The following is a 25,807-nucleotide window of genomic DNA, read 5'->3' as shown; positions in this document are numbered from 1 at the left end:
TCAATACAATGCTGGCATCCGACTGCCTCAGGTAAAACTATTAGTGCTAAGGTCTGGATCATCCCAAGCCCTCCATATAAACCTGCAACTAGGGAACATACGGCTCAGCCCCTTCTCCGAAAACAATCGCCGGCCGCTCAGCCGCGATTTTGAGCACCGTTTGGGCAAAGACGGAATTAGCCCACGCAAACCAAGGCCTTGTGTACTCGACGATGTTATTAACATTGATAGACTCATGCACAAGACCAAGCAGGCTCGAGTTCTTAACAAGGCTCAGGCACTCCCTTATCTCAGTATCTGAGTCTGACGTCTGTGCTTGGATCAAGAGGGACATGGGCCAAGCGTTTTCAAGGCCGACTGTATTCAAAATTAGTTATGTCTGTAGTTCAGGTTTAGGGTGCGATTCAGGAGAATAGACGCACTGTGCGGACCACCAATACCGTGGAATGCAGAGCCGGTGAGATAATACGGATTTCCGTCTTTGGAGAGGATCATCTTGCGCGTGTTCTTGTATACGGGGTCATCTATATCAAGGTAGCCAAGGACCGGGAGAGAAAGGAGGGAAGGCACATTCGCGTCATCCATGAAGACGTGGGATCCGTACCCGTCCACCTCGAACGCATAGACATCACCAAATTTAGGGTGATTGACTATAGCGTGCTCCTGGATTGCCCTGCACAGCCGGGCGCTGCGATCGTGAAGATTGCTTGCAAGGACATCATGTCCACCGGCAGCGCGGAGCATAGCTGCTGTTTTGTTTAGCTGTACAGCCATCTGGGCATTCGCGGGGATAAAGAAGCCCATGATCGTTGCGTCATCGCTGGGACGGAACGCGCTGCGAATGAGCCCTGTCCCGCTGTTAAGGGGGTTCCCGACACCAGCTAGACTGAGTGTTTCAGTTCCTAGGGTTGTGCTCCGTTGGAAAGTGTACTGGTTCGTGACGAACTGGCCTTCCGTGTTAAAGGTTGGCTGGGACTGCGCGTCTAGGACGGCGAGAAGCGTATCAAGTGCTGTGTACCAGCGGCTTGTGAGAAAGTCAGTTGACCCCGTGTTTTCGTAGAAGTCCGTTGCAAGGGCGAGGAAGTTGGCTAGCGAATCTAGCTCGTATTTGCACTCGAACACGACGGATGGTTCGTACGCGGGATGGACTTGGTCATCCTGGTTATGGGCTTCAGGTGGAATATTGCTTGGAGGCGGCGGCTGAAATGCATTGCAGTAGGGCGACTGGATGACGAACTCTGCCTGTGTGTTGATTGCGCCTTGGATTAGGTTATAGAGGCGCCGGTCTCGATTCGCTAGAGTCTGGTAGTTGGCAAGCTGGTTTGTTGAGTCGCGGAGCCATTCTGCGTTTATGTCTCCCGTAACGACAAAGGTCTGCGGGCCAGTCCATTGCTCGTTCTGTTTCTTGCTCTTGCTCTGCCGTATCGCTGTCGTGGACCCGTCGGTATGCCAGCGGATGGTTGTGTCTAGGGTGTTTGGGAAGGCGTTGCGGAACAGCTGGGCGAGGTCTTTGTCGACCATGCGAGATGTAACGTCTTCAATGACTTGCTCGACTGCCGACGAGTTGAACGTTCTGCATTCTATTGCTGGTCTTTGATATGGGAGGTTTAACGGGCCTCCGCTGTAGGGAGGGCTGGTAGCACAGATCTTAGCTTCGCACCGACAGAGGTCGAAAGACAAAGACAAGAACTTACTGAGGAGTCGTAGAATAAGAAAGATAGTCCGGGCAGGCCCGCCGGAGGATAGCAGGCTCATCTCTCAAAGCCGCAGCCTCCCTTGCGTTTGCGCTGAGGAGCAACAGTGCGAGAACGAGTGCGGGGAGCGACATGATGGACCCTTGAGGACGGATTCAATTGACTGAGGCTAAAGATACCGGCCAGCAGATCCCTTTACTGTGTCCATCGGAGGAGAGTGAGGATTAAAAGGGGACTGGACCCCAACGACTTGGAGGGCGTGGTTTTTGTCGAGAGTTGCACATGGCGGCTGGTCTTGAAATGCGGAGAAGCGAGCGCTGATCTCCAAGCCCGGCGATCATCCCCAATTACAGCTTGCAAGCCAAGGTCATTCGTCCACGCGGTCCAGGGCCAAATTGAATGCTACAGTCCATTGCCACATTGGGGTCATATAGCATTGGAATTAATATATAAATTAACGTCGGCAAGCAATCATATCTTTCCAACATGCATGGCTTTCCCTGACTCACGCTACCCCCGCGATAGATCATGCGTTGAACCTCACTTCTTGCCAAAAAACGACATGATATTCCCCTGTCCTGCTTTGGCCCCAGGTTTCCCCTTCGGCGCACTCACTCCTGGCTTTTTCTTGGGCGGTGGTGGTGCAGGCTCATCCTCCGAGAATGACTCCCAGCTCGGTTCCTCGACAGTTACTGGGAAATAATTAGCTAAATTCGGCATTTCTCCGAGTAGCAGCATAGACTCACCGAGGTAGCCTTCGCTATCCTTCTTAACTGCCTTCTTCATGACTTGCCGCCGTCCTCTGCGACGACCGCCTTTGACTGTGGCTTCAACCTTGAGATCCTCCTGCACTGGGGGCGGCTTGTCTATAGTTTCGGATTTTGTTGGCGGTTCTGTAGCATCAAGCATCTCTTCATCTTCGTCTGCGCTCATTAGTATTTGATGATGCGCAATGTTCGAGCCAACCAACCGTCATCTTCCATCATCTTTCTAAGCCTTTCCTCTCGTTCCTTTCTGCTTTCGCGGGTCTCACTCGGGCCTTCCTTCCTCGATTCCGGGAAGAGATCTTCTTGCTCGTCTTCAGAAGCATCGTCAAGTACGGCTATTATCCGTTAGCTAACATATCAACAGATCGCTTGGATGAATCACCATCTTCGGCACCGCTAGTTGCAGTCTATCAGACAGTTAGTAAGCACGAATTGTAGTAAAAACAACGTATAGAGACTCACCGATTCAGCAGCTGGTGTAGCAGAATTTTCTTTCTTGAGCTTCGGTTTCGCCTTAGCGAAAGAACTGAATAAGCTGCTTTTTTCTTTCTTTGCCGGAGGGGCCTTTTCGTTCGTCTTCGCCGATGAAGCAGAATTCTGGCGTTGCAGAGGCTTGGGAGGCTCCCCGTTCTTGGTTTCTGCCTTTCTTGGCTGTAAGGGTTCAGATTGGACAGGTCTTTTTGCTGGCACCGTACTCGAAGGGGGAGGTGGTGGTGGTCGTGCACCTGTTCTCCTCTGTTCGACTTCACGTCAGCAAGACAAGGCTTATGCGATAGTTCCTATATGTAGACGGAGCGTACCTTGACATTCGTATTTTGGATCATCCCCCATTGCTTTCCGTACTCCAGTGGATCCTCTTGCGCATGGTTAACCAGCATCTCACGACTGACATCGGTGAGGACATTGAGATCCTGCAATATGGTAGGTTGCAGGCTATAAATGTATATAGAAGATATTGACTCAAATGTAGATTTTGCATCTACCGCTAGTTAGCGATGTATTAAGAGGCATGACCGGCCCGTCACGGTGAGTCAATACTTGCCTTCTAGATCTTCCTCCCGCGCCAGCAGTACGGCAGATACGGGAACTTGGTCCGATTCATTTTCCTGGTTAGGTAGCGAGCTGCTGATATAAGGACTGCTCGGCATGATATCGTCCTCGTTGTCACCGTTGCCGTTGGCAGTGGCTTCGTTCCTCACGGGTTCGACGGGCTTGGGCACCCCCGTGAGGACATAGGTGGCGTGCACGCTGGACGGTTTCTTGGAGTTTTCATTGAGGTAAAACTCATAGAGCATTCTGTCCACATTCAATAGCTGAATGAAATAATGATTTAATTGACTTACTGCTTTGCGAGGGTGCTGTGTACTCTCATTGCTCGGCCCAGCGAGCGATATGTAACCTATTGTTCAAGTCAGGTTAAGAATTGAGCCGCAATTTTCAGTTACTGACCGTACGACCTCCATGAAAGACAGCTTCCGCCAAATACTTCTTATGATCAGCGATAGCCATCCTTTGACAAATTTTGGTGTCGTCGTTGTATAACGGAGACGCAGTGAGCAGGCACTGTGATCGACGCGTGACGCCGAACCACTTTACGCGTATCAGTCAGCCAGTCTTGGCGCAGGCCGCCATTTCTTTCCCCAATCGAGAAACGCCATCCTGAATCCGCCCAAGCTCTCACGACACCGAGATATAGGCAAGAGCTTCGCGGAGAAGTTATACCTGGAAGGCGGCTACCATCGCGTTTGAACTGATGGAGCCGACATTTGACATCCCGGACTCGACCGATTGGCTCGACACGCCGTTAACGCTTCTCGCGCCTTTTGAAACGTCCCTCCGCTGTCAAGTCTGCAAGGACTTTTTCGACAACCCTGTGATCACGTCGTGCAGCCACACATTTTGCTCGTTATGTATCCGCCGGTGTTTGAGTACAGAGGGAAAATGTCCTACATGCCGGAGCTCTGATCAGGAGCTGAAGTTGCGGCGCAATTGGGTGGTGCAGGAGCTTGTTGAGGGGTTTAAGAATGCTAGACCAAGCATATTACAGCTAGCTAGGAAGGCGCAAGCTGGCAGGGATGATAGTGAAGATCTGGCCGCGGAAGAGCCTGCATCGAAAAAGCGGAAAATACAGCCGAATGCCATTGTCGGCACAGATGGTCTTCCTGAGGAGGGTATTCGCACCAGATCACAGAGTCGAGGGGCTAGTCGGCAGCCGCAAGCTACTCCAGTCCAAGTTATAGATGATGGTAATGATGAGGACTATATGCCGGGTATGTTCTTCAAAGCGTTCATTGCTGGTATCCGCTAACTTTGATTTGCAGACGGCTTGGTGCCGTGCCCTGTATGTGGACGGAGGATGAAAGAAGAAGCCGTGTTCCGTCATCTTGACTCCTGTACGGGGAGTGCAGAGGAATCGAAGCCGGCGGCTTTTGGGTAAGATCCTCATACCGTTGGTGCGAGGGTGCTATCCATAGTGCTAATCCAGTGCCTATAGGTCGTTAGCACCTGGCCCGCGCAGATCGTTCCCAGCAGCGACGGAAAAACCACCGGAAAGACTTCCTGTTATAAATTATTCTCTGCTGAAAGATACAGTGCTACGAAAGAAATTGAAGGATTTGGGTATACCAAACTGGGGCCCGCGAGCTTTGCTGCAAAGGCGACATACTGAGTGGTTGAACTTGTGGAACGCCAACTGTGACTCTAGGACACCGAAACCGAAACGAGAGTTACTGCGTGAATTGGACGTCTGGGAGCGGACCCAAGGAGGAAACTCAGTCACTCCCACCGACCCAACGAACGCTGTAATGAATAAGGATTTTAATACGGAAGAGTGGTCGGCGAACTATGACACTGATTTCAAGGCATTGATCGCGAATGCGCGAAAGAAAAACGATGCTGTTATTCGCTCAACAATACCGAACGCTTCCCGAAGCGCCCAACTCGTTGATCAGCCTATCGAAGCTTCGCTAACTCCGCAAGATGTGGACAAGAGAAGCACAATGGATCCTCAGGATGCTATCGACAATAGAACAGAGGTTCGCCCGGTACCAGATTCTTCCCAAGCATTAAGCGGGATAGATCGTGCGGTGAATTCGCCGATGAAGAATGTGACCGAGGGCGATGCCCAGGCGATTCCCATCTCCAGCAGTGCGTCCAACCCGGAGAACGCCGCATTGAATCTGTCAAACGGTCTCGTCAGCGAGGCCGACATTCAGACAGCTCCGAACTCCAGCAATAGCTAGGACTGCGCCGGCCCCTCAGTACCTCTGTGCTAGTCTTCTCAACTAAGCAAGAGTGACCTCTGGGAACTGCGATATTACCTCAAGCTCCTTCTTCGACCGACATCTGGGATAGCTTTTCAATGCTGTCTTCCAAGGCAGAATCGATGTTCTGCCCCACTGGTGCTTTCCGGATAGCCCCTTTTGTTTCCAGACCAAGGTTGTCGAGCTCGGCGAGCTGCTTCCTGGTTCTCTCTGCCTCCTGCTCTTCCTTCGCTTCCCGTTCCTTGAACTCCAGCTCTTCAAGCTCCTCGTCAATCTCAGTCTCATCAATCTGTGGCCCGGCTTCACCCATGATGTTTCCTATCTCGTCCACTTTGGACATTTCCTCGCGCAGCTCATAGACGACATCCTCAACCTTGGAGACATCACCGAGCTGAGCATTGAGACCTCGAAGGGCGTCCGTGCTGGATTTCATCACTTTGAGGTACTCCACATGGTCCGTGGTCTGTTCGATCTTGAGCTGGGTTTGCTCAAGTTGTGCGAGAGTATCAAGTCTCTGCTGTAGATTATGCTCGGCGAGCTTCTTCGACCGCAATGCAGCGAGGGCTGATACGCGATTCTTATTACTGAGAGCAGCTCTTGCGGTTGCATCAAGCTCGGCGATTTTCTTTTCCAGGTTTCCAACCTGTCTCATCATCGTTGTCGTAAGAGACTTGATCAAGGAAATCGCCGTGTCTTGTTCAGTAATCTCTCTTGGAGAATCATCCGTGGGCCGGAATCTGATTGTCTAGCATATATTTAGTCTTAATCATATCTAGTATATAACCCGCATCACATACCTTGCCATCATATGCGATGGCACCCTTGTCGCGGGATAAATAGAGCATTAGAACGTCGTAGTCAGTATCGGAGAGCTCGCTATTCTCATTTAGAATCGTGCCAAAGGCTTCCACAAAGCTTTCTTTGGAAAAAACGAGATCTGTCCTGGAAGGGCTCGCGCCCAATACCTGCTTAACGAGCTTCTCTGCCGCTTCCTATACCGTAATCAGCAAACAAGTACAGGTGTCAGTCATATCATGATTGTCCGAATACCGCACATACCTGAAGGTTGCTCACCAGAACCAACTCCTGAGTCTGCAACCTAGGAGCATCGGAGCCAGACCCAACCACAACACCACGTATCTGCTTCAACCCCCACGCCATAACATTCCAAGGGCTCAAAGCTGTCGTATCAATAAGACCCCATTGCGGTTGGCGCAGACTCGCTGCGCTGGCTTTATACAAATGCACCGGAACCATAGTCCGATTCCACACGGCATCTTCCTAGAACCGCAAAACACGCCTTAGCTCTGGAAAACCAAATACCACGCTTAATTCCCGCAATGTAAGATGAACATACAAAAACAGCCCCCAGCGCGACTGGCCGCCCTAACTCCGGGATTTCCAAATCCCTCAAAAGTCCTTCACTAACGTGCAGTGTCAAATGGTTTGCCTTGCGCCGTTGCACCTTTCCATCACCGGTGTGCTGCGAAAACGTTTGTGAGGAGATATACCCATTCCTCGCGGCTCTCGTCAGGGCCTGTTCCCATGCTGCCACGTTAACTTGGTATCCGTCCGGGTTCGTCTTCTTCTGGATCGAAAAATCGGAATAGAGGGAGGGGAGACGATTCCTTTCGCAAAACAGGAGAGATGTTAGCGCTGGAGATCTGGCGTGCTGTGTGGTATTTACTGTACTTTCTGAAAGAGTCCTGGGAGAGGATATAATTGAGGAGGTCGCTCATGGTCAGCGTCTGCGATTTTGACTATGTGACTTTGTGAAAGTTACTAGAGGCTCAGGAGGCTGCCGGCGTCTGCCCTTCTATGGGATGACCCAGTGTGCGCGCTTGATCAGAGGTTGGTCGCAACCTATAACATGATTCCATCAACGACGGTTAGTTGACGCCTTATCGATAAGGGGTGACGTATCACGTGGTGGGTATCCTGGCAACCAGTGGAGTCTATTGTGGACTGAAGGAACAACTACCAAAAAGCTGAGGAGTGGAAAACGTATATAAGCCTCGCGTGAGACCACTTCGTAAAATTCTATTATACTATTCAGCCTGCTACGCGTCTCATTTCCGTCATCGTCAAATATTTATGCTCGTTCAAAATCGTCACTTGGCACATTATCCCCGTCTCTCGCAGTCTGAAGTTGAACAAGAGTCGCAGTGTCTAAGGGGTTAAGGTTGCCAATCAAAGATCGCCGGTTCATGCGTCTATCTAGCTTCTCGCTGGTCTCCTCATCGTCCAGGGGATTCGTACTGCCCGTTTCCTCCTTGACATCCAACCCTCGAGCTTCGAGGTACCCAACCTTCACAGAGAGACGAAGGTTATCAACAAAGGTCTGCATCTCCGGCATTGGAAAGACACCGTCGCTGCCCAAAACGTCTGCGTATAGACGTTCAGCCTCCTCAAGACAGGCTGAGGCTAGCGATGGCTTCCCAAGTTTGAGCCACATATCCGCAGCGAAAAGACTCCACATACCGGCCTTGCGACGGCGACCGCCGAATCGTAACCCGTTAGGAGGTGCTCGTGAAGCGTAGCATGAGGAGATCCTTTCGCTTAGGAGGCCCTGGCCGACAGACTCCACCAAGCCAAGGTCCATGGCCCGCATGGCCCATTTGGCTGCGCTTTCGGCCGCGGAGCCACCCCGCGATTTCAGTAATTCAACGGCAAGTGTAAGGCAACGTAAGGTGATAGGGGCGTCCGAGCATCGAGTCAGATACGAATAGCAGGCAGTGTCGAACATTTGGTCAATGCTCTCGACTTTTATCTTTGAACCCGCCCCAAGAGGGTTCAGTAGTGTGCTGACTGCGCACATTTCGTAGGCGCCGGCGTGGTATTTCCAAGCTTTATCATTGGCATAGTCTGAACGCAAGAGCTCATATGTGGATGCAGCCAATTTCCAATCACGAAGCATGAAGGCATAGTCTGCCATCTTCCGCAGGATTGCTTCCGAGTGATCATAATGATAGAAGCCTTGGGATACGTTGTAATTTCCGCTTGCTCCGCCAGAGCCTGAGCTTGAACGAGAACTCGTTCCAAAACCGGCCCATTTGCGAGATATCGACATGAATCTGCCGCTGATACCACGCCTTCGCGACGCTACCTGATCGTTCCAGACAGCAACCCTATTTTCCATAAATGGGACAATGGACTGCGCGACGAGTTCTCGAACGAACCCTTTGATTGCCATTACATCAGAGTCGAATAGATACAGAAGACCGTCCGAGTCGAGATCAACAAGTGGTTCTGGGACAGTTAGCGTTTATATTTAAGACGAAATTATATATTTTCGCGTACCTGGCCGTTCGGAAAGCCACTCTGAAGGTGATAACCACTCGCATTCCGGCACCTGGACACTATCATCATCCGTGACGACACACTGATTGCTGCGTAGCCTTAGCAGGTGACAGTGTAAGCCGAAATGACGCTTCATCTGATCATAAAGTTTGGTTGAAGCGGAAATATCATCGCGGTCCTCGTCGTGGACAAGGACATAGTACCGAAGGTACTCTGGATGTATCCAGTCGGGCACTTTCCGTGGGCCAGTATTTGTATCTGCATACAGTTGTCGGAGCGATTCCAGCGGGGCGGGGTTGCGGGAACTGATAGCAATCACACTTGCGACAGGATGGCGAAATGTCTCATGGGGTGAGGCTGACGCGATTGACAACAATTGGCGTAGATATAGTTTATATAGAGGTGAAGTAGAGGAAAGACCTGCTAGATCTTTCGGATGTAATGGTCCGCTTGGCGGACCGTCGGCTGAATCCAGCTGCTTTTCTAGGACTGCTTCAACCTGGGCTAGCGACGAGTTGTAACCCTGACTTGGGTCATTAGGGGCCCGACATATGTCCCCCAAGTCGACAAACCGAACTCCGTAATCTTCCCAGCCACGACTTGACCCGACACTGTCGCGAACAACCAGTTTACCTTGTACATTTTCTCCAAAGGGTCGAATCAGCTCCCAGAAACCGCCCTTGAACCCTTTCTGACGCACCAGCTCATCAGTGTCCGGAGATGCGTAGACACCAACAACGGGTGAAAAAGACCGGATAATTAGAGACCGCGTATCTAAAGCAGTGTCCGCGCGCCCATCCAAGGGCGACCCGAGTGACGTTCTCCCTATTTGAGGGGTAGATGACCTGGTGGATCGAGCGGATGGGGACGCAGACCGGATGGGAAGATCGGTATTCGACAACGGTGTGGTGGGAGACGACGCTATTCTGGACTCCACCCTTTCCGTATCCAAAGACGCAGACGAGTCGCGGCGCTGAGGGTATCTCGTCTTGGATGGGACTCGGGGTACGCCGGGCGAGAAGGACGGCGGAGGTTTGACCGGAGCAGCATCTCCGGGCGATGTCATGGACACCGAATGGATTCCAACAGACGAAAAATAGGAAGAAAGGAACTAGACTTAGCCCATCCGAGGGAATGGCGAGTTAAGGAAGCTGAATAATGGCCGCAAGATGTCTACGGCGCGACAAATGGTCAGGGTGCCTCCGAGGTTGCGAAAGATGACGACGATAATTAAAGTGAGGCAGCGCGGCAGTTGAAGCCAACTCACTGCGCATAAACGTGGAGCAATTCTTCAGGACAAGCGGACCGCAATGACTGGCACATCACCTCAGCTTGTGACTGAAAAGATATACTTACAGACTGCCGGATGACAGGAATGAGTCAATGAGAGTTCTTCAAGTATCACAGCTGTGTTGAAGAGAACTTGTCGAAGCCATTCAAGGGAATGAAGGCGGTGATCGTCGGCTGCCGCTCAAGGCTCGCTGGGCTTTGTTGCTGTGCCTCAGTAATACCTTTAAGTTGTCCCAAGATTTGACTCAGAAGGCTTCCCCTTGGTCTTGTCTCCCCCAGGGATGACCCTTCCTTTATGTTCGCTTATTCTTGTTCCTCTTTTGCTATACGGGTCTTCACCAGGCTAACACAAAGAGCGCCGTATTTTACTAGAAGCCCCTCATTTCGCCAGCCCACTTCGCACCGCATTCCGATCCAGCTTGCTTTATTCAGCCGTTATATGAGCCGTCATCAGCTCGGTGATTTTCCCTCACCGCGCGCAAAGAAGAGACGGCGTATTTCTACGACCACGACCACGGAAGCCGGCGTTGCAACCATGAATCCAGCCGCGGACGGTACCTCGCAACAGCTCCCGACCATACAACTCACACCCCCCGAAAATACGTTGAAGGATCTTCTTCTCGACGTCGCTCAGTATATTCAAGACTGCGATACAGCGAACGCACATGGCGACGGCACTAAGACTGTCCTTCGGTTCACGGGAGGCTGGGTGCGGGATAAGTTGCTGGGTGTGGAAAGCCATGACATTGACGTTGCGATAAATAACATGACTGGTTATCAGTTCGGTACTATGCTTAAAGAGTATCTGGATATCCCCGAGAACTTGGATAAGTATAAAGGGCAGAATGGAGAGAAGGAACTCAGCCTCCATAAAATAGAAGCGAACCCAGAGAAGTCAAAGCATCTGGAGACTGTGACAACCAAGATATTTGGCTTCGATGTGGACTTGGTCAACCTCCGAAAGGAAGCGTACGATGAGAATAGTCGGACACCACAAATGGAGTTCGGAACAGCGGAGGAAGATGCCTTGCGTCGAGACGCGACGATAAATGCTCTGTTCTACAATTTGAATGAATCAAAGGTGGAAGATCTCACCGGGAGGGGTTTGGACGACATGCGAGATGAGATCATTCGTACGCCGATGGAGCCATATCAGACTTTTAAAGACGACCCCCTTCGAGTGCTGCGCCTCATCCGCTTTGCTAGCCGACTAGGGTTCCGCATTGACAAAGACACAGAGAATGCAATGCAGCATGGCGATATTGGCGCGGCGCTTAAGCTCAAGATTAGTAGGGAACGTGTGGGCATAGAGGTGCAAAAGATGCTTCAAGGTCCTGATCCGCGTGGTGCGCTTCACATCATTGATCGCCTTAATTTGTATCCCATTATTTTCGCGAACTTCCAGGACGACGCTACGGCGGACTATTCCACTTGGTCTCTCGCTTACGATGCGCTCCATCGCTTGTGTTCAGAGGATGATTCTGGAACTGTCAGTCGAGTTCGCGGCTTGCTCGTTCGTGACTCTCTCGAGACATATTATTCCTGGGTTATTGTTGCATTTGCACCTTGGTCAGCGGTTCCTACACGCGTCCAAGGAACGAAACTGGTACCGCCGCGCATGGCGGAGACCGCACGGGACAGCCTGCGGGCGGATAACAGAACCGTGAATATACTAAAACAAACAGGTACCCATTGGCGCAACATCATTGATGTGAAAACCGCGCTGGTGGAGGGGCGAATGGAAGGGACAGCTGCGGAAATTCGGCAGCAGCTCGGGTTGCACATCCGATCATGGAGCACGGACTGGAGATTCTGTATCCTCTTGTCGCTTCTGCAGGAAATCATGCAGGGAGGGGACTTTGTCAAAGGTGAGACCCTACCTTTCTTCTTTCATCTTCAAGCATAGCCACTTACACGCCAGCCTTTGCCGCAGTGGTGCAAAGCTATGATCAATTCCTTTCCTACATTGTAGAGCAGGACCTCCAAGACGTCTGTGATCTGAAGCATATCGTAAAAGGGGACGAAATCATGGAGGCATTCGGAACCAAAAAGAAGGGGCCCTGGGTGTCCAACGCTTTGAAGCTCGTAATTGAGTGGCAGTTGCTGCATCCTGGCGTTGAAGACAAGGAAGGGGTTCTGAAGTATCTCCAATCTAAGAGAGAAGAGATAGGTCTATGAGCCATACCAATAGAAATAGAATCATAGTGGCTTGTAGTTCTGACTTTCGAGGTCAGTGTAAGTGTTGATTCATAAAAAAATGATTACATCAGCGATAACATTATGCATTCTTCTAACAGCCTGAGACTAATTTATGTATCCGCAACTCTTGACTTTCCTCATCCATGGCAAGTTAGGATAGTAGTTGGCCAAAAATTTCATCTTAATAATGGAAAGCCTGCGTAATGCGGCAAATGCGGCTCTTCAACAGCCAGCACTCGCGCTCATTCCAGACTTAATCCTAGCGGACCTCACTCCAATTACTGTCAGTCAGCTATGGCAAGAAATATCCACCTACAGTAGCTCAGATAACAGCAAAGTACGCACCTTGAATATCTCATGCGTCAGGCAATGTTGACAATTAACAGATTCTTCAAAACCTCCTCATTGCTGAGGCGTCTTTGAGAAATCAGTCTCCTGAGAATTTGTCGGACGTGGATAAGAGTGCGATCAACAGATTCTACACCTGGGCTAGTGAGCTTGCTCTGCCGTTACCAGTCTTCGCGGAATCGCCAGAGGAGTTATCATCACAATGTGGGCGTTGGCCCCTGAATCAAGTATATTTCTGATCTAGCTGACTATATGCAGCGCAAGATGAAAGTCGGCAACGGTCTACGCTCGCTGTGTCGGTTATTTCACGGTTGAACGCTTTGCTTCCATTTGAGCAGTCCGAATGCGTGTCCAGTGTCGTTATTGCTTTGGCAAGCTTCTCCTCCGATGCAGACGCATGGAATACACACGAGGCTTTCACTGCTTCCACTATCATGCTGAGGGTTTTTGTAGAGGCATCGTCTTTCTGGCTGACAATAGAATCCATCCTCAAAAGCCGGGTCCGACCTATCTTCGCCAAAGCGAAGAATCCGGCCATCACGGAATCTGGCCGGAAGAATTTCCACCCTATTCCATTGCCACGGTTTGATTCGAGTATCCTGGATCCTGAGACGAAGCCATGGAAGTTGCAAGACGCCTACATCACGACTGTTTTTGCCTGGATTGTCAACCAATACAAGGTGCGTACTATACATAACTAGATCTTTCATCTAATACTAACTAGACACCAGGCCGCCGACATCAACACCCTTGAAGCCCACTTCCCCCTCCTAGTCCCGCCCATTCTCGCCTTGATAGACGATAGCAGCCATTTCTACAAGCGCCTAGGCTGCATCTTGCTTTCTGAATTCCTCGTCCCCATTCGTGAAAGCAAATCAGATATTCTCCGCCGGACAAACCTCTCCTCTGTCTTTGAGGACGCTATCAGACCACTCTTCCACTCCCTGCCAACAATCACGCCAGAAGATGACTCTATCCAGCTTCTCAGCGGGGCATACCCCGCGCTGCGTTCCCTCGTCCAAACGAGCTACAGACTATCGCCAGCCACGAACCGAGATACCTCGTCCGCTCGACAGCTAACAGACGAAGAGAAGTTTATATCAACAACAACAAAAACTCTACGCGACCATCTCATCCCATCCTTTCACCACATCAGCTCAACGAACCCAACCACGAGCTCAGGCTCTACCTTCGCTTCTTTTCCTCATCCGCGTCTCTCAACTTTTCTTCTTGATCAGGTCGCAATAACCTGCGCAGACATCGGTATTCACACAACCAAGTATCTTCAAGAGATCATTCCGCTCATCTACAGCACGCTCTCCAACCCGTTTGGTACTGCACACCCACCTCTTCTTCTATCCGCACTTTCCGCCACAAGAGCCGTGATTCTCAACGCATACCCGCGGTTATGGAGATGGCGGGGGGAGATGCTTGGTGCTATCTGCTCATGCTGGATTCATATCTTTGAAGAAGAGGGAGAATCAAAGCGTGTAGATGGGAAGAAAGCAGACGAGCTGGGAAAATTAAAGAAACAACTTCAGGGCGCCGTGTATCTGCTTAGATATGCACTCGAGCATCCTGTGCATGTGAATACTGATCAGGGGCAACGGGAGGCAAAGGAGAACATTGGGAAAGAGATACAAATATTGGTTGAGGCTGATGAGACTTTGGAGGCGTGTCTACTTGCTGAGATTAACTCTGATGACCCGACTTATTTTGGATACAACACATGTAGTTAGACAAATTGAAACTGCCAGTCCAAGCCATTGTTAGCGTTACAAGCGATCTTCGCGGAACTCGTTCATGGCAGTACCGCTAATGACTTGAATAATCCTGCACAGCCTACAAGGGCACAACCACCTGATCAACATCCGGCCCCCACCCTCCTCCTTCCACGCCAGAAATTTGGACAGTATTAACGCCCTGGACCAAGTCAACATGTACAGCACTGCTACCGCTACCAGAGAGTTGGTTAGTTGATAAAAATGCTATCGTCTGCGCCTCACCATCGTTGACAGACACAGCGGCATAACGGGGGTCTGTATCGCCATTTAGATAATGGATGTTTAGAGTTACGCGCGTCGAGTCCGTACTCTGTGTCGCGTAGTCGACCTCAAGGGTAACAGCACCGTCATTCTCACCGTCCCCAGCACCGCCGATATACCCTGTTGCAGTCGAGCCACTGCACCGGGAGCAGTCGATGAGCCGGGCACCGCCAGAGAGGGCCCCGTCTTCGCCTTCATACACCGTCTCGCCTTCCTCTGCGCTCCAAGTGCCAGAGGCCAGATCCACGCTCCACGAATCATACCACGCCAGACTCGCGGTGGCCGTTGTCCCGTCAATCTGTAATGGAAGCCAGATGTAAGTACTCGCGCCTAGATTCGATGAGACCCATCGATCACCCATGTAAATGGCCTTGTCCGCGCCTAGAGGTAGGACGTAATTGACCTGGCTAGAGAAGGTGTTTGAGCCGACGGGGGCGAATTCGGTCCAGTTCGTCCACGGCCCAGAGAGGGAAGTCGCAGTGGAATAGATCTGCAATAGTGATGGTGAGTTTAGCACATGCAAAGCTATGGATGTACTGTAGAGTATATGAGACTTACATTGTCATTAGGCGACCATCCCGTCAGATGAGATCCAAAAATGAAGTATGTCTCGCCGCGTTTGATCAGGGCCGGGGACTCAGCAAAGTACTCCCAGCCAAATGTTACATTCGCGACATCGAGGTAGTCATCTGTAAGTCTTATGATTCGAGTTCCGTATGCACGCTGTTTGTTTCCATCAGCCAGTTTCTAACCTCGAAAATGGCCATCAATGATCTTGACTACTCACATCCTCGCTAAGCAAGTAAGCTGAGCCATCCCCATCCTTGAATAGCCCTATATCTCGGCTTTGGAAACCCAACGGCCGAAAACTCTCCCTATACACATAGTCCCCGCAGACACTATCCCCCGTGGCAACACCGACTCTCGCATCCGCATAATCTGTTGAATCAATATGCATCCACATGACATATTGGCCTGTATTGTCGTTCTTAATGATCTTGGGCCGTTCAACAATGCGATTCGGGCCGAGGTCTGCGCCCTCTTCTTCCGTGACAGTGAGCAGTTGGTTCACAAATGTCCATTCGATTAAATTTGTAGATGAGTAGCAGTTAACGGCTTGGAAGAGGGTCCCATCGGTTTTCTCTTCTCCGATCATATAGTAAGTTCCGTCCTCTTCGCTGTGTAATGTTAGTGGCTGATATTGAGGTGACGGGAGGCAAGGAATCATACATGAGACCGGCGCCATGGGCTTGGATGTGCTGAACTGTATTTGTCTAGAAGATGTTAGAATGTTAGGGCTTCGCAGAGAAGGGCATTAATTAGATTCCACTGACAGCAGTCCATGTTGCGCCGGGGATAATATCCAGGGCTGCCCTGGCGCATTTCGCAACCAGAGCAAAATATAAAATCTTGAAATGTCGATGCATATTGCTTTCCTTGATTCGCACCCTCAGCTACATATGGATTGAGGATCTGTATAGGTACGCGCAGAACAGCTGGTTAGGGCACTTTCTGCACCCTTTTATACCTGTTTCCCCCATGCATAGCGAAGTGTTCAGCGGGGATATCGGAGCCGACAAATAACGCCAAGTCGATTCAGGCCCTAGCTTAATGCTCAATATCACCTGCAATTCTGATATGTCCACGGATAAACCAGCTACGGCGGGGAACATCAAGGCTTCATTTAATCGATCGGCAAATAATGCCGTTTACGGATGTAGGGTGTGTCATAATGGCCGAATTAATTCAGTTTGATACCCTGTCAATGCAGATCATACGACAGCGGCGAATGGAAGAAAAGGGACATAGACGAGAGACATTCGTGCGGGGAAGTTGCCCCTGTTATACTGACGTTGTCGCAAGGCTCAGTTTCAGCAAACCTCACTAGACCCAAGGCAGAGGGCAGCAATGGAGAAGGCAGGTGTTGACGCTTTGGGTCAAGGGCAACAGTTGGACTCATTTTTATATGATGGTCATGGACAGGTGCGCCATGAAATTGATCCTACGTGTAATAAGAAAGGCATTCAATAGCAGCAAGTTTCGAATAGCTTCAGGGATTGATGCTCGGCGTTGCACTATATACAAGCCAACGGTTCTTCTCAACTGAGGATGAAGAGGAGCATCCCTGTCCCAGTTCGAATCCTCTAATGCAATGGTACCATTAGCACCCCAGAGAGAGTCGAAAGGAGGCGGACGGGTCAAATCTACGCGGGCTTGACAATTGATTCAGGACTCAGACTCAATCCTGGGAAGTAAGGCCCACAGTCGCTTTAGGGGATTTCGCGAGGAGTATCAATGTCCATAGGCATGACGATGGATAGGAGGGACCAAATCAACCTAGTCTAGCACTATGTCTCGACCCTTTGCTTGAAAAGACTCTTCCCCTTCAACCACTGCCCATACCGCTTATATCTCTTCTTATCCTTATCCGCCTCGACAACTGTGAGCCCCTCCTCGGAAACATGCAAAAATTCCGCGTAGTCCGCTAGGTTCTCCTCAGCATTCGTGCTAAGGGTATATTCCTCCACATTGCACTTATTCATGTATTCGACCAGATCCAGATTAGCCTCGTGCTCACGTATTGATGCAGCGGTTAGCTCATCCTCAGACGTCACGACCAGTGGGACTTTTAGCGGGTGGTTGATGTAGCGCTCGTATTCTTCGGCCTCTGCGGCTGTCACGGAGGGATTGAGGGAGTCGGACACGAGTTGACCGAGCGTCCACTGGGCGATTTGGGCTTTGCTGGGGGTGGGGTTTGTGAGTGAGGAGTCCATGGATAGGTGGCTGGAGGCGGTGTTTGTGTTTTGGAGTGTTCCGAGTGAAGAAATGGGTTTCATTATCCCCGGGCGTTTTTCAGCTGTATATGGCTGGTGAGGGTTTGGAGGTTTAGCTAGAGGCTCTGGCTCTTGAATCTTGACACTTCGTTGGGGGCGTTCGCGGTTAAGCTGTTCGTGGGGGATGCGCGGGACAAAGGGACTGAGGTTGTAGTCGTCTGTGGATGTTGGGCGGAAGGGGAGGTAGCGGAGTGTCGAGTTCATCTTGTACGAAAAGATCTTGGAAAAGGAGGAGACCGCTAGTGGGCGGTAGTATTCAAACCAGTAGTCGTCGTAGCGGGATAATGGTTCTTTTGGCGGAACCGGGGGAACGGGCACTTCGCGTTTCTTCAAGTTCTCTTCTGTATACCATTTGATATAGTTGGGCTTCTTTTTGTTCGCCCAGTACCTGGGGTCCGCGTGATGCAGGTAGTAATCGGTGGAAAGATCCCAGAGCATGGGCTGTCCTTGCGAGAAGATATAGTTTCCTAAAAACAGGTTGTACGCTTCCTGACGCTGGGCATCGAGGAAAGAGTTATTGTAGTACCTTTTGAAACTCTCCACCATGTCGCGAGAATGGCTACTCCACTGGTTGATTTTGCGGTACGTAGCCATGGTGTTGACAAGATGCGACCCGCCGTACTGGATAGCGATGTTGTCGCCATGATCATGCCACATATCGGTAAAGAGGTTGACAATATCTGTATCGTACTCAACTGTCGTTCCTTCAATAATACCCAGAGCATGAAGCTGGTACCCCAGTGCGCGTTTTCCAATCACAAACTGTGCAGCATTTGTACGGTCGAGACAGTCAATGCAATTCGTTCTTGCAATCCCATTTTGCACCTTTAACCCAGTCTCCGGACTTTGCCCATTTTGAAAGAAGCCGGTTTTCGGAATGATCTCGCCCGCGATATCTTCCAACGTTTCGATAACATCTTGATCCCGGCTTTTGGCCGCCCGACTCATATCCCAGGGCTTATATATGAGCTTCTTATCTTCGGGCAGAAACTGGTTGAGATACTCCACAGCGTTTGTGAATTCCCTCAACAATTTTGATTCGCGAGGTGTCCGTTCGCGCGACTTGATGAGGTTGAGGACGTATATCGGCGCGCCATATCGTGCAAACAAGTTGTCAAAATGTAGGGCCGCAGCAGAGTAGAACGGATCCACCAGGTTCAACTCGATATCGGGCTTTGGACTGACACCCGAGTTTTCCTGCGTCCAGTACAGCGGAATACTCCCTCGATGCTGGACATAAGACGTATATAGAGGATTTGCGTAGAGACTTGGGCCTGCCAAATGGAACGAGGTCGTAGTCATCTCGGACACAATTTGCTCGGTCTCTACATCATTCGCCACATAACCAAGATCGTTGGCGCCTCTTTTCAAGAATCGTGCGCCGGCAAAGAACCGGGATCGTCGAGCGATGATGGTGATGTATACAAGCCGCCCATAAACGGACATCTTGGCCTGCTCGACATACCCGTGGATTATAGGCAGACACCACTGGTAAGGGTTCTTCAGGCTCATGATAGCCGGGGCAAGGAGATGGTGGTTCCAAATAAACATCGTATTGAAATCCTGCCGGAAATCCCTCGGTAGTCCATCCTCATGCAGCTTGCGTTCTCGATTGATATTGTTCTGCAAAGTGTGGGTAATATCGTACGAATAGCTGAAATAGAACGCTCGGGTGAGATCAAGACTGTGGAGGATTGCAATGTACCTCGCTTCCTCTGGGTTTCTCTCAGGTTTAAACCGCGACGAGCTCGAAGACGTCGTAAGCGAGATTAGCTCCGTTCCATCGATCTTGTAGACATAATGACCTCCTAGCATGGCCACCTGACTTCTCTTCGTAGCCAGAAGCATGTAATAAGGCCCGGTAAACCGCACGAAGCCAAGTATAGCCCAAGCACTGCACTTCAGCTTCAACCCGCCAGAACTCTTATTCCCATCATCGATTGCATCCAGCAATTGACTCATTTGCCTCTTCGTATAAACAATCTCATCCTCAATAATATTCAGATCGTCCGTATTGCATGTTCGCTCGATCTTCAAGATTCGAAATCTTGTATCGGACAAATCCATACCAACCATATAGAACCACGTCGCCGTTTCATAGAGCGAAAACTTGTGCATCCGGTATATCCCATCTTCCCCACCAGTATCTAAATAGACCTGCCGCTGCTTCTGAGCCGATGCAGATATTGAGTCGCGCTGGAACGAGGTCGCTATGCGCGGTTCCTCATCCTCTTCCTCACCGGCATCTTCGCCGATGGACGGCGGAGCGGGCGGGGCATTATAGGGCCCTGGACCGAACGGTGAGAGAGGGGAGCGTCTCAGAGTATCATCATCGAGTTGGGCGTTTGCTGTCCCATCTGTCTGATCTTCGGAAGTCTTGTGGCTGGTTGAGGACGTAAATGAGGCTTCAGGTGCGATGTTGGGCTCCGGCGTCGCGGTGGAGATTAGTGAGCTGCTGTCACCGAGGGAAGCAGTCCGAGAGGAGCGCCCAGTGAGAGAGGCTGCACGACTGGCTTCCAAATCTGGCGGCCGAGAGGCTCCGTCGGAGCTCTGCATGGTTCATGCTGCTGCCTTCTGGTGCTTCCTCAGTACGGTGTAGAGTCGTTATCGTGGTCATCGGTGATGTCATGTGATGTAGGGAGCGAGCTGATGCGGTATTATGTAATCATATATGAGTAACTTAGCTATTTTCTAGCTAGCTCGTTGGGTAGACTGCTGGATTTGGAAGGAAAGCATCATCGCCTATCAGTACCTACAAGATTCAGACAAGGACATCCATACCGACCAAAGCTGCCTCTACTGGATGATCCGTAGAGTAAAATATGGCTAGGCGGTATTGGGAGTGGCCCTTTGTACTTAGAAGAACTAGGAATATCTCTTACGAGGATACTGAGTCTCTTGCAGCTTAAGAAACTTTTGTCTTCGTTAGGACCTCACATAATCTGCTCCAATGTTCATGAGCTTGCTAGCTATGCATTAGACATACTACTACGATAACATCAAGTGTCTGCATAGCCCGGTCGTTTATTTCTTCCGCAGAGCGCCGAGCAGAGGCATCCATGCTGCTGCCTCGAAGTAGTTTGCGCTTCTAGCCGACCTCTTGACTCATGTCGCTACTGACGCCGACGATGCAGTCTGCTTGTCAGGAATTATATTGTCGCATGTACCGAGTTCGCATAGACGATACGCTAGAAACAATTCAAACCAAAAAGCTTATTCCCTGAACCATGAGGGTGCGGCTAGCCAAAAGACAAAGGCAATGTTTAATAGCAAGCTGCCTCCAGTAGCTCAGACCAATGATACCAGTGGCCTCATGATAAGCTCCTCTTGGGGTACTTCATGTACAATGCTTAGCCCAAAATCTTCTGCCTCCAGATGAACGTCTCCCATGCATATACGGTAGAATGTTACCTAACACAGAATTCCGCCGTCCTAGTCATCATCGGTTGAACACCGTTCGCGTCGAATTTGCCTCTCCAGCACCGCCTCTAGGGCCCTGTACCGGCATCGTAGGCATCTTTAGATTCAGATCTAGGCTTAGATCACAGGGTACCATGGCCCATTCATCATAGCGGCACCTGAAGGACGGCGAGTTTTCTACAGATCACCGATGCCTCACAGGCATTATTTGGGCATGACGTTCCATTAAATTTGACGCAGCGCCTGCACAAGAGGACTAGACTCGTTCTCGATATCATCTCTGCTGACATGCTTGTAAGACATGTATGAACGCGTCTGCCTAGCTTGCCATACTTAGTATTTTTAGCAGTGGGAATCCAAAAACTGTACTTTTCGGAGAGTTAAATATCTCTATGATAGTAAATACACTTAGTGAAAGAAGAGTCACAGTACGAATTGTCCGGAGCTATATCGCTTCCAAACTGACCTCAAACCCAGCTAGGTCGAGTTGAATGCAATCAAGGACAAGACGATCCGAGAAGCAGCCCTAAGCCGCGACATTCATCAAGATACTCTTGACCGTCATATACTCCTCTATACCCTGGCGTCTCCCTTCCCGTCCATAGCAGATTCTTTGACGCCTCCAAACGGACTCTCAGCGGCACTCAGCGTGCCCATGTTAATCCCAACCATGCCAACTTCCAGGTTCTCCGCAACCCTCAACATGCGCGGCATCGACTCCGTAATGACATAACTTCCTAACCCGACGTCACAATCTTTTGCCTTGGCGAGCACCTCTTCTTCTGTTTTAAATGGGTACAACGCTACAACTGGTGCAAAGACCTTTTCGCGAGTTGTGAGGGCCTGGGTAGACATTTTGCCTAGCACGGTTGGCTCAACGAAGTAACCTTGCAGGTTGTTGGGCTGGCACGGGGAGCCGCCAAGGACGAGGGAGGCGCCCTTTTCTTGCGCGTCTATAGTCCGAAAGTCAGTGACGGATTTAGGGTTAAACAGAGGAGGCGCTACCTTTTATATGGGCCTTTTCAAGCTCATGCGTCAGAGGTCCAATGAATACTCCCTCCTCGACTCCATTCCCAACCTTCAGCGCCTTGACCTTCTCGACCAGTGCTGCCGAAAACCGGCCATAGATACCCTCCCGCACGAAGATGCGGTTCGCCGTAGCACAGGTCTGCCCGGAGTTCCTGAACTTGGCGAGAATACAGGCCTCGACAGCCGTGTCAACCTTCGCATCATCAGAAAACAATAAACAGGCTGTTTCCGCCGAGTTCCAGAGATAGCTTGGTAAGATTTTGACTGCACTGGCTTGCCAGGAGCTTGCCGATGCGTGTCGAGCCCGTAAAGCTGAGCTTCCGCACAAGCTTGGAATTGCATAGTGCTGCTCCGGTTCAGCAACATTGTTCAGCGTCGTAATAACGTTGATAGTACCGCTTGGGAACCCTGCTTCTTTTGCAAGGACCGCCTGCGCAAGCGCACTTAGCGGCGTCTCCCCCGCTGGTTTCCAGACGGTCGTGCACCCGGCCGCCAGCGCAGCCATAACCTTGCGTGTGATCATGGCGATGGGAAAATTCCTGGGTGCAAGACAAGCAGCCACACCGAGAGGCTGCTTGACAGTCAAGATTCTCTGGTTGGCATTTGAAGCAGGGACGACCTCGCCGTGGACTCGCTCAGCTTCACCAGCAAACCACTCAAGAAAGGATGCAGCGTATACAACCTCGCCGTTCGCCTCGGCGAGGGTCTTGCCGTTCTCAGGTTAGGCGAGGCAGAGGGCATGCCATTTCCGCAGCCAGGTAGCGCGTTGGCGGGCAGTCGTCTTTCTGAATGATTGGGAAGCAGTGTGCGCGGCTGTGATGGCAGATTCGGTGTCTGCACCGTTCATCTCAGGGAGAGTAGCGAGGGTCTCAAGGTTTGCTGTGTTTGTGACGGTGAATGTGCCGCCGCCAGAAGACGAGACCCATTTGTCACCGATGAGACCATGTTGTTGGAAGAGGTCTTTGCGTTTCAACGAGGCGAGCGACATGGTTGCTGGCTAAAGTGAAACGTTTTACCCCTGAGGCTAAGAAGTGCAGATAAGGGAATCAGTGGGTATGCCATGTAGGGAGGATCGAAAACGGTTGACTCAGACCCTTCAGCGGGATTTGATTATCTCGGTGTTCGATACTTTGGCTTCACTTCCATGTAACCGAAAAAGCCTTTCACTATGGCCATTACCGAGACTTTACTTCTCCGCAATGAATACTACTGCTTCTATTAACTCCACAGTGACTCCAAAAACAAGTACACACTGCAGTCTTGATTGGTGGATGACGTGGAGATGGTTAATCCCTGTTCGTGTATCGACCGATCTTGTTGTCTCTGGCGGGGAGTTTCAAGCATCAGGTTATCCCCCGTATAAGGCCCCGCCATTTTTCTTTCCCTTCACCCGCCTGGCATAGATCCCTTCTTTTTGGCTCTCCCCATTATCATCTTTCTCTTTCATTCCTTCATTATTCCTCATAACAACACATCTGAATATGTCTGCAATTCTAACCCAAATCCAGAACGGCGCCGTCCCCAACGCCGTCTCCAACGTCTGCCCTCCAGGCACAAAATTCCACGTACTGGAGGTCGGCTGGCTCGAATGCGATGAAGCCTTCGTGACCCGCGGGGGCAACACTTCTGCAAAGTCGACGGAGGGCAAGTCCTTCGTCAACAAGCGGCGCCAGCTGCCCATGTACTGTATCCTGATTGAGCACCCGCACGAGGGCCTGATTCTGTGGGAAACAGGGTGTGGCAAGGATTACCCTGAAGTCTGGGGCCCCGTAGTGTCGGATATTTTTGCACGCGTGCGCTACGAGCCGCAGCATGAGTTGCGCGTTGCAATTGAGGCGACCGGTAACAAGGTTGAGGACGTCAAGAAGATTATCATTGGGCACTTGCATCTCGACCATGCGGGCGGTTTGGACGAGTTTATGGATAACAAGGAGGTCGAGATCTGGGTTCATGAACGCGAACTGAATGCGGCGTTTTGGTCTGTGGCGACGGGTGCTGATGCAGGGGTTTATATGGCACATTATCTGAACCTGTCGCTGTATGTCCGCACTTTTTGTTATTTCATTCATTACGTCCGCTTTTAATGGAGTGTTTGCTGACGATTCTGAAGGAATTGGAAAACATTCAACGACCAAACGATGGACTTCTGCCAGGGGATCACCCTGCACCATCTACCAGGCCACACGGACGGGCTGATCGGGATGCAGATCAACATGCCTGAGACAGGGACGTTTTTCTTTATCAGTGACCACTGCCACGTTCTAGAGAATGTACGCCATCCTTCACCATTTGTTTATACCAGACCGCCGGACAAGCTAATGATGACAGTGGATTGACGGCATCCCTCAGGGATGGTTGGCTCGAGACCACCCTGCCTGGTTCCGGAGCACGCAGCGGCTGAAGCAGCTGCAGCGGATCACGAAGGGGCAGATTATCCCCGGGCATGATGAGACGACGTTTTTGGAGTTGAAGAAGCAGGCGAAAGTGTTCACTTAGCGAATTCGCTGCTCCGTCTAAAGATAACATAACTTTGCATCCAGCCTTGGTAATAGACTGGTAATAATCACTTACGAGTTTGTATAATACCCTGCATTTGGCAATAAGCATGACCAAACATGGCACTTCAATGAAAGACAGCTGGAGTATAGTGATTGTATTTTTCTCTCTTTTTTTGCCCTCTTTTTTTTTCTGGTTCATCCTCGGCTGGGAAGCCAGAACTCGACGTGGGATCTACTCGCTCTCCTCGAGCCTTTTTCATATCAACCTCGGCAGAGTATACGTGAGTATACCTAGGTAAGTTGTTCTTGCACACCAGCTGTAGTACCGAGCAGAGCTCGTCAAGCTCTCGTCGATCCCCGCAGATCTAAACTCTCTACACTCAAGATGCCTAACGTTCAGATACGTAGCTTCCCAGATCTGCAAGAAGCAGGAAGAGAGCAGATCGACCAATAACCAGCTCCACCCTCACCGTTTACAGTTTGGCCAGGCTCAGCCGACGCCCCAAGGATACGGTCAGTAAGCGTTGGAATTTCCTCCGCAAGACCGCTAGAGAATGCAGGTGCCGATCAATCCGGGGAAAAAGATCTATTGACTTTGTATCTCTTGCTTTCCAGGGCACAGATCGGCTACTGTTTCGGCAATCCGACTTCCCTTGCCTGGATGGCCAGGGTCACTTTTCGACATGCCGACGAGACTCTAATCACTCAAGGCTCACCTACATTCCCATCCCTTGAGGACAGAGCTTCCTCTCAACGGCCATTCTCAACCCTTTGTTGACGCGAACCTGGCCACAGCCTCCAGCATTTGCACAAGCATGTCCCTTCTCCTCCTCACAATGAGTCTACTCTAGGCGTCATCTACCCCTTACTCTTGAGCAGAAGAAATAAGGAAGGTGGTTTCTGTGCTGCTGTAGTTGGACGGGAAATAAACCTAGAAAAGCTAGCTAGAAAAGAGAAAAGGTGCTGAGATGAGCTCATATAGAGAACAAAACGGCCCTCTATCGGCGATAGTAAGGCGACTTAAAAGAGGCTCGCTACATGATATGTGCTACGCGCTATGCATATTGTAGGTGGGCAGCCGCTTGCATAGCCTCAAGGGTCATATTAGTCCTAATTAGAC

The 25,807-nt window shown here is 50.7% G+C and overlaps 10 protein-coding genes across 10 annotated transcripts; 3 read left to right on the top strand and 7 right to left on the bottom strand.

Annotated features, from left to right (window-relative positions):
* Window positions 1-88: 88 nt before the first annotated feature.
* BDW70DRAFT_160213 (glycoside hydrolase family 125 protein) lies at window positions 89-1,828 on the bottom strand (the record flags this gene model as incomplete). Its single annotated transcript, XM_073740805.1, has 3 exons — window positions 89-357; window positions 423-1,633; window positions 1,695-1,828. 3 exons carry the CDS (start codon window positions 1,826-1,828, stop codon window positions 89-91), a joined length of 1,614 nt encoding a protein of 537 aa, XP_073595867.1.
* A 219-nt stretch (window positions 1,829-2,047) lies between these two features.
* On the bottom strand, window positions 2,048-4,092 carry BDW70DRAFT_54612 (uncharacterized protein). The gene is made up of 9 exons (XM_073744251.1): window positions 3,911-4,092; window positions 3,805-3,860; window positions 3,504-3,757; window positions 3,262-3,440; window positions 2,924-3,196; window positions 2,844-2,868; window positions 2,665-2,796; window positions 2,441-2,617; window positions 2,048-2,386 (listed from the first exon to the last, which is right to left on the bottom strand). Exons 1-9 carry the CDS (start codon window positions 3,968-3,970, stop codon window positions 2,235-2,237), a joined length of 1,308 nt encoding a protein of 435 aa, XP_073595866.1. The 5' UTR covers window positions 3,971-4,092; the 3' UTR covers window positions 2,048-2,234.
* Window positions 3,986-5,743, top strand: rad18 (E3 ubiquitin-protein ligase RAD18). The gene is made up of 3 exons (XM_073744250.1): window positions 3,986-4,731; window positions 4,783-4,894; window positions 4,956-5,743. The coding sequence occupies exons 1-3, from the start codon at window positions 4,215-4,217 to the stop codon at window positions 5,701-5,703; spliced, it is 1,377 nt and encodes a 458-aa protein (XP_073595865.1). The 5' UTR covers window positions 3,986-4,214; the 3' UTR covers window positions 5,704-5,743.
* On the bottom strand, window positions 5,743-7,554 carry BDW70DRAFT_54558 (putative vacuolar sorting protein SNF7 family protein). The gene is made up of 5 exons (XM_073744249.1): window positions 7,417-7,554; window positions 7,082-7,352; window positions 6,784-7,005; window positions 6,522-6,716; window positions 5,743-6,469 (listed from the first exon to the last, which is right to left on the bottom strand). Exons 1-5 carry the CDS (start codon window positions 7,461-7,463, stop codon window positions 5,783-5,785), a joined length of 1,422 nt encoding a protein of 473 aa, XP_073595864.1. The 5' UTR covers window positions 7,464-7,554; the 3' UTR covers window positions 5,743-5,782.
* Window positions 7,555-7,742: 188 nt separating this feature from the next.
* BDW70DRAFT_136682 (TRAPP III-specific subunit 85 family protein) lies at window positions 7,743-10,397 on the bottom strand. The gene is made up of 2 exons (XM_073736904.1): window positions 9,025-10,397; window positions 7,743-8,973 (listed from the first exon to the last, which is right to left on the bottom strand). The coding sequence occupies exons 1-2, from the start codon at window positions 10,088-10,090 to the stop codon at window positions 7,817-7,819; spliced, it is 2,223 nt and encodes a 740-aa protein (XP_073595863.1). The 5' UTR covers window positions 10,091-10,397; the 3' UTR covers window positions 7,743-7,816.
* Window positions 10,398-10,849: 452 nt separating this feature from the next.
* Window positions 10,850-14,600, top strand: BDW70DRAFT_168356 (tRNA adenylyltransferase; the record flags this gene model as incomplete). Its single annotated transcript, XM_073742444.1, has 6 exons — window positions 10,850-12,182; window positions 12,236-12,455; window positions 12,709-12,850; window positions 12,900-13,005; window positions 13,120-13,541; window positions 13,593-14,600. The coding sequence occupies 6 exons, from the start codon at window positions 10,850-10,852 to the stop codon at window positions 14,598-14,600; spliced, it is 3,231 nt and encodes a 1,076-aa protein (XP_073595862.1).
* A 103-nt stretch (window positions 14,601-14,703) lies between these two features.
* BDW70DRAFT_150469 (glycosyl hydrolase family 43 protein) lies at window positions 14,704-16,333 on the bottom strand (the record flags this gene model as incomplete). Its single annotated transcript, XM_073739163.1, has 5 exons — window positions 14,704-15,396; window positions 15,465-15,629; window positions 15,694-16,084; window positions 16,137-16,180; window positions 16,241-16,333. The coding sequence occupies 5 exons, from the start codon at window positions 16,331-16,333 to the stop codon at window positions 14,704-14,706; spliced, it is 1,386 nt and encodes a 461-aa protein (XP_073595861.1).
* A 592-nt stretch (window positions 16,334-16,925) lies between these two features.
* BDW70DRAFT_136677 (phosphatidylinositol-3,5-bisphosphate 5-phosphatase) lies at window positions 16,926-20,312 on the bottom strand. Its single transcript, XM_073736903.1, has one exon. The coding sequence runs from the start codon at window positions 20,294-20,296 to the stop codon at window positions 17,255-17,257; it is 3,042 nt and encodes a 1,013-aa protein (XP_073595860.1). The 5' UTR covers window positions 20,297-20,312; the 3' UTR covers window positions 16,926-17,254.
* A 1,374-nt stretch (window positions 20,313-21,686) lies between these two features.
* On the bottom strand, window positions 21,687-23,177 carry BDW70DRAFT_168355 (Aldehyde/histidinol dehydrogenase; the record flags this gene model as incomplete). The annotated part of the gene is made up of 4 exons (XM_073742443.1): window positions 21,687-21,740; window positions 21,779-22,113; window positions 22,166-22,904; window positions 23,082-23,177. 4 exons carry the CDS (start codon window positions 23,175-23,177, stop codon window positions 21,687-21,689), a joined length of 1,224 nt encoding a protein of 407 aa, XP_073595859.1.
* Window positions 23,178-23,568: 391 nt separating this feature from the next.
* Window positions 23,569-24,845, top strand: BDW70DRAFT_136676 (N-acyl homoserine lactonase family protein). The gene is made up of 3 exons (XM_073736902.1): window positions 23,569-24,227; window positions 24,300-24,459; window positions 24,518-24,845. The coding sequence occupies exons 1-3, from the start codon at window positions 23,671-23,673 to the stop codon at window positions 24,683-24,685; spliced, it is 885 nt and encodes a 294-aa protein (XP_073595858.1). The 5' UTR covers window positions 23,569-23,670; the 3' UTR covers window positions 24,686-24,845.
* Window positions 24,846-25,807: the final 962 nt, after the last annotated feature.

Source organism: Aspergillus foveolatus, assembly GCF_047715535.1.
Source record: "Aspergillus foveolatus strain CBS 279.81 unplaced genomic scaffold BDW70scaffold_25, whole genome shotgun sequence".
In the NCBI taxonomy this organism is placed as follows: Eukaryota; Fungi; Ascomycota; class Eurotiomycetes; order Eurotiales; family Aspergillaceae; genus Aspergillus; species Aspergillus foveolatus.
This window is presented reverse-complemented; position numbering and strand designations above follow the sequence as displayed.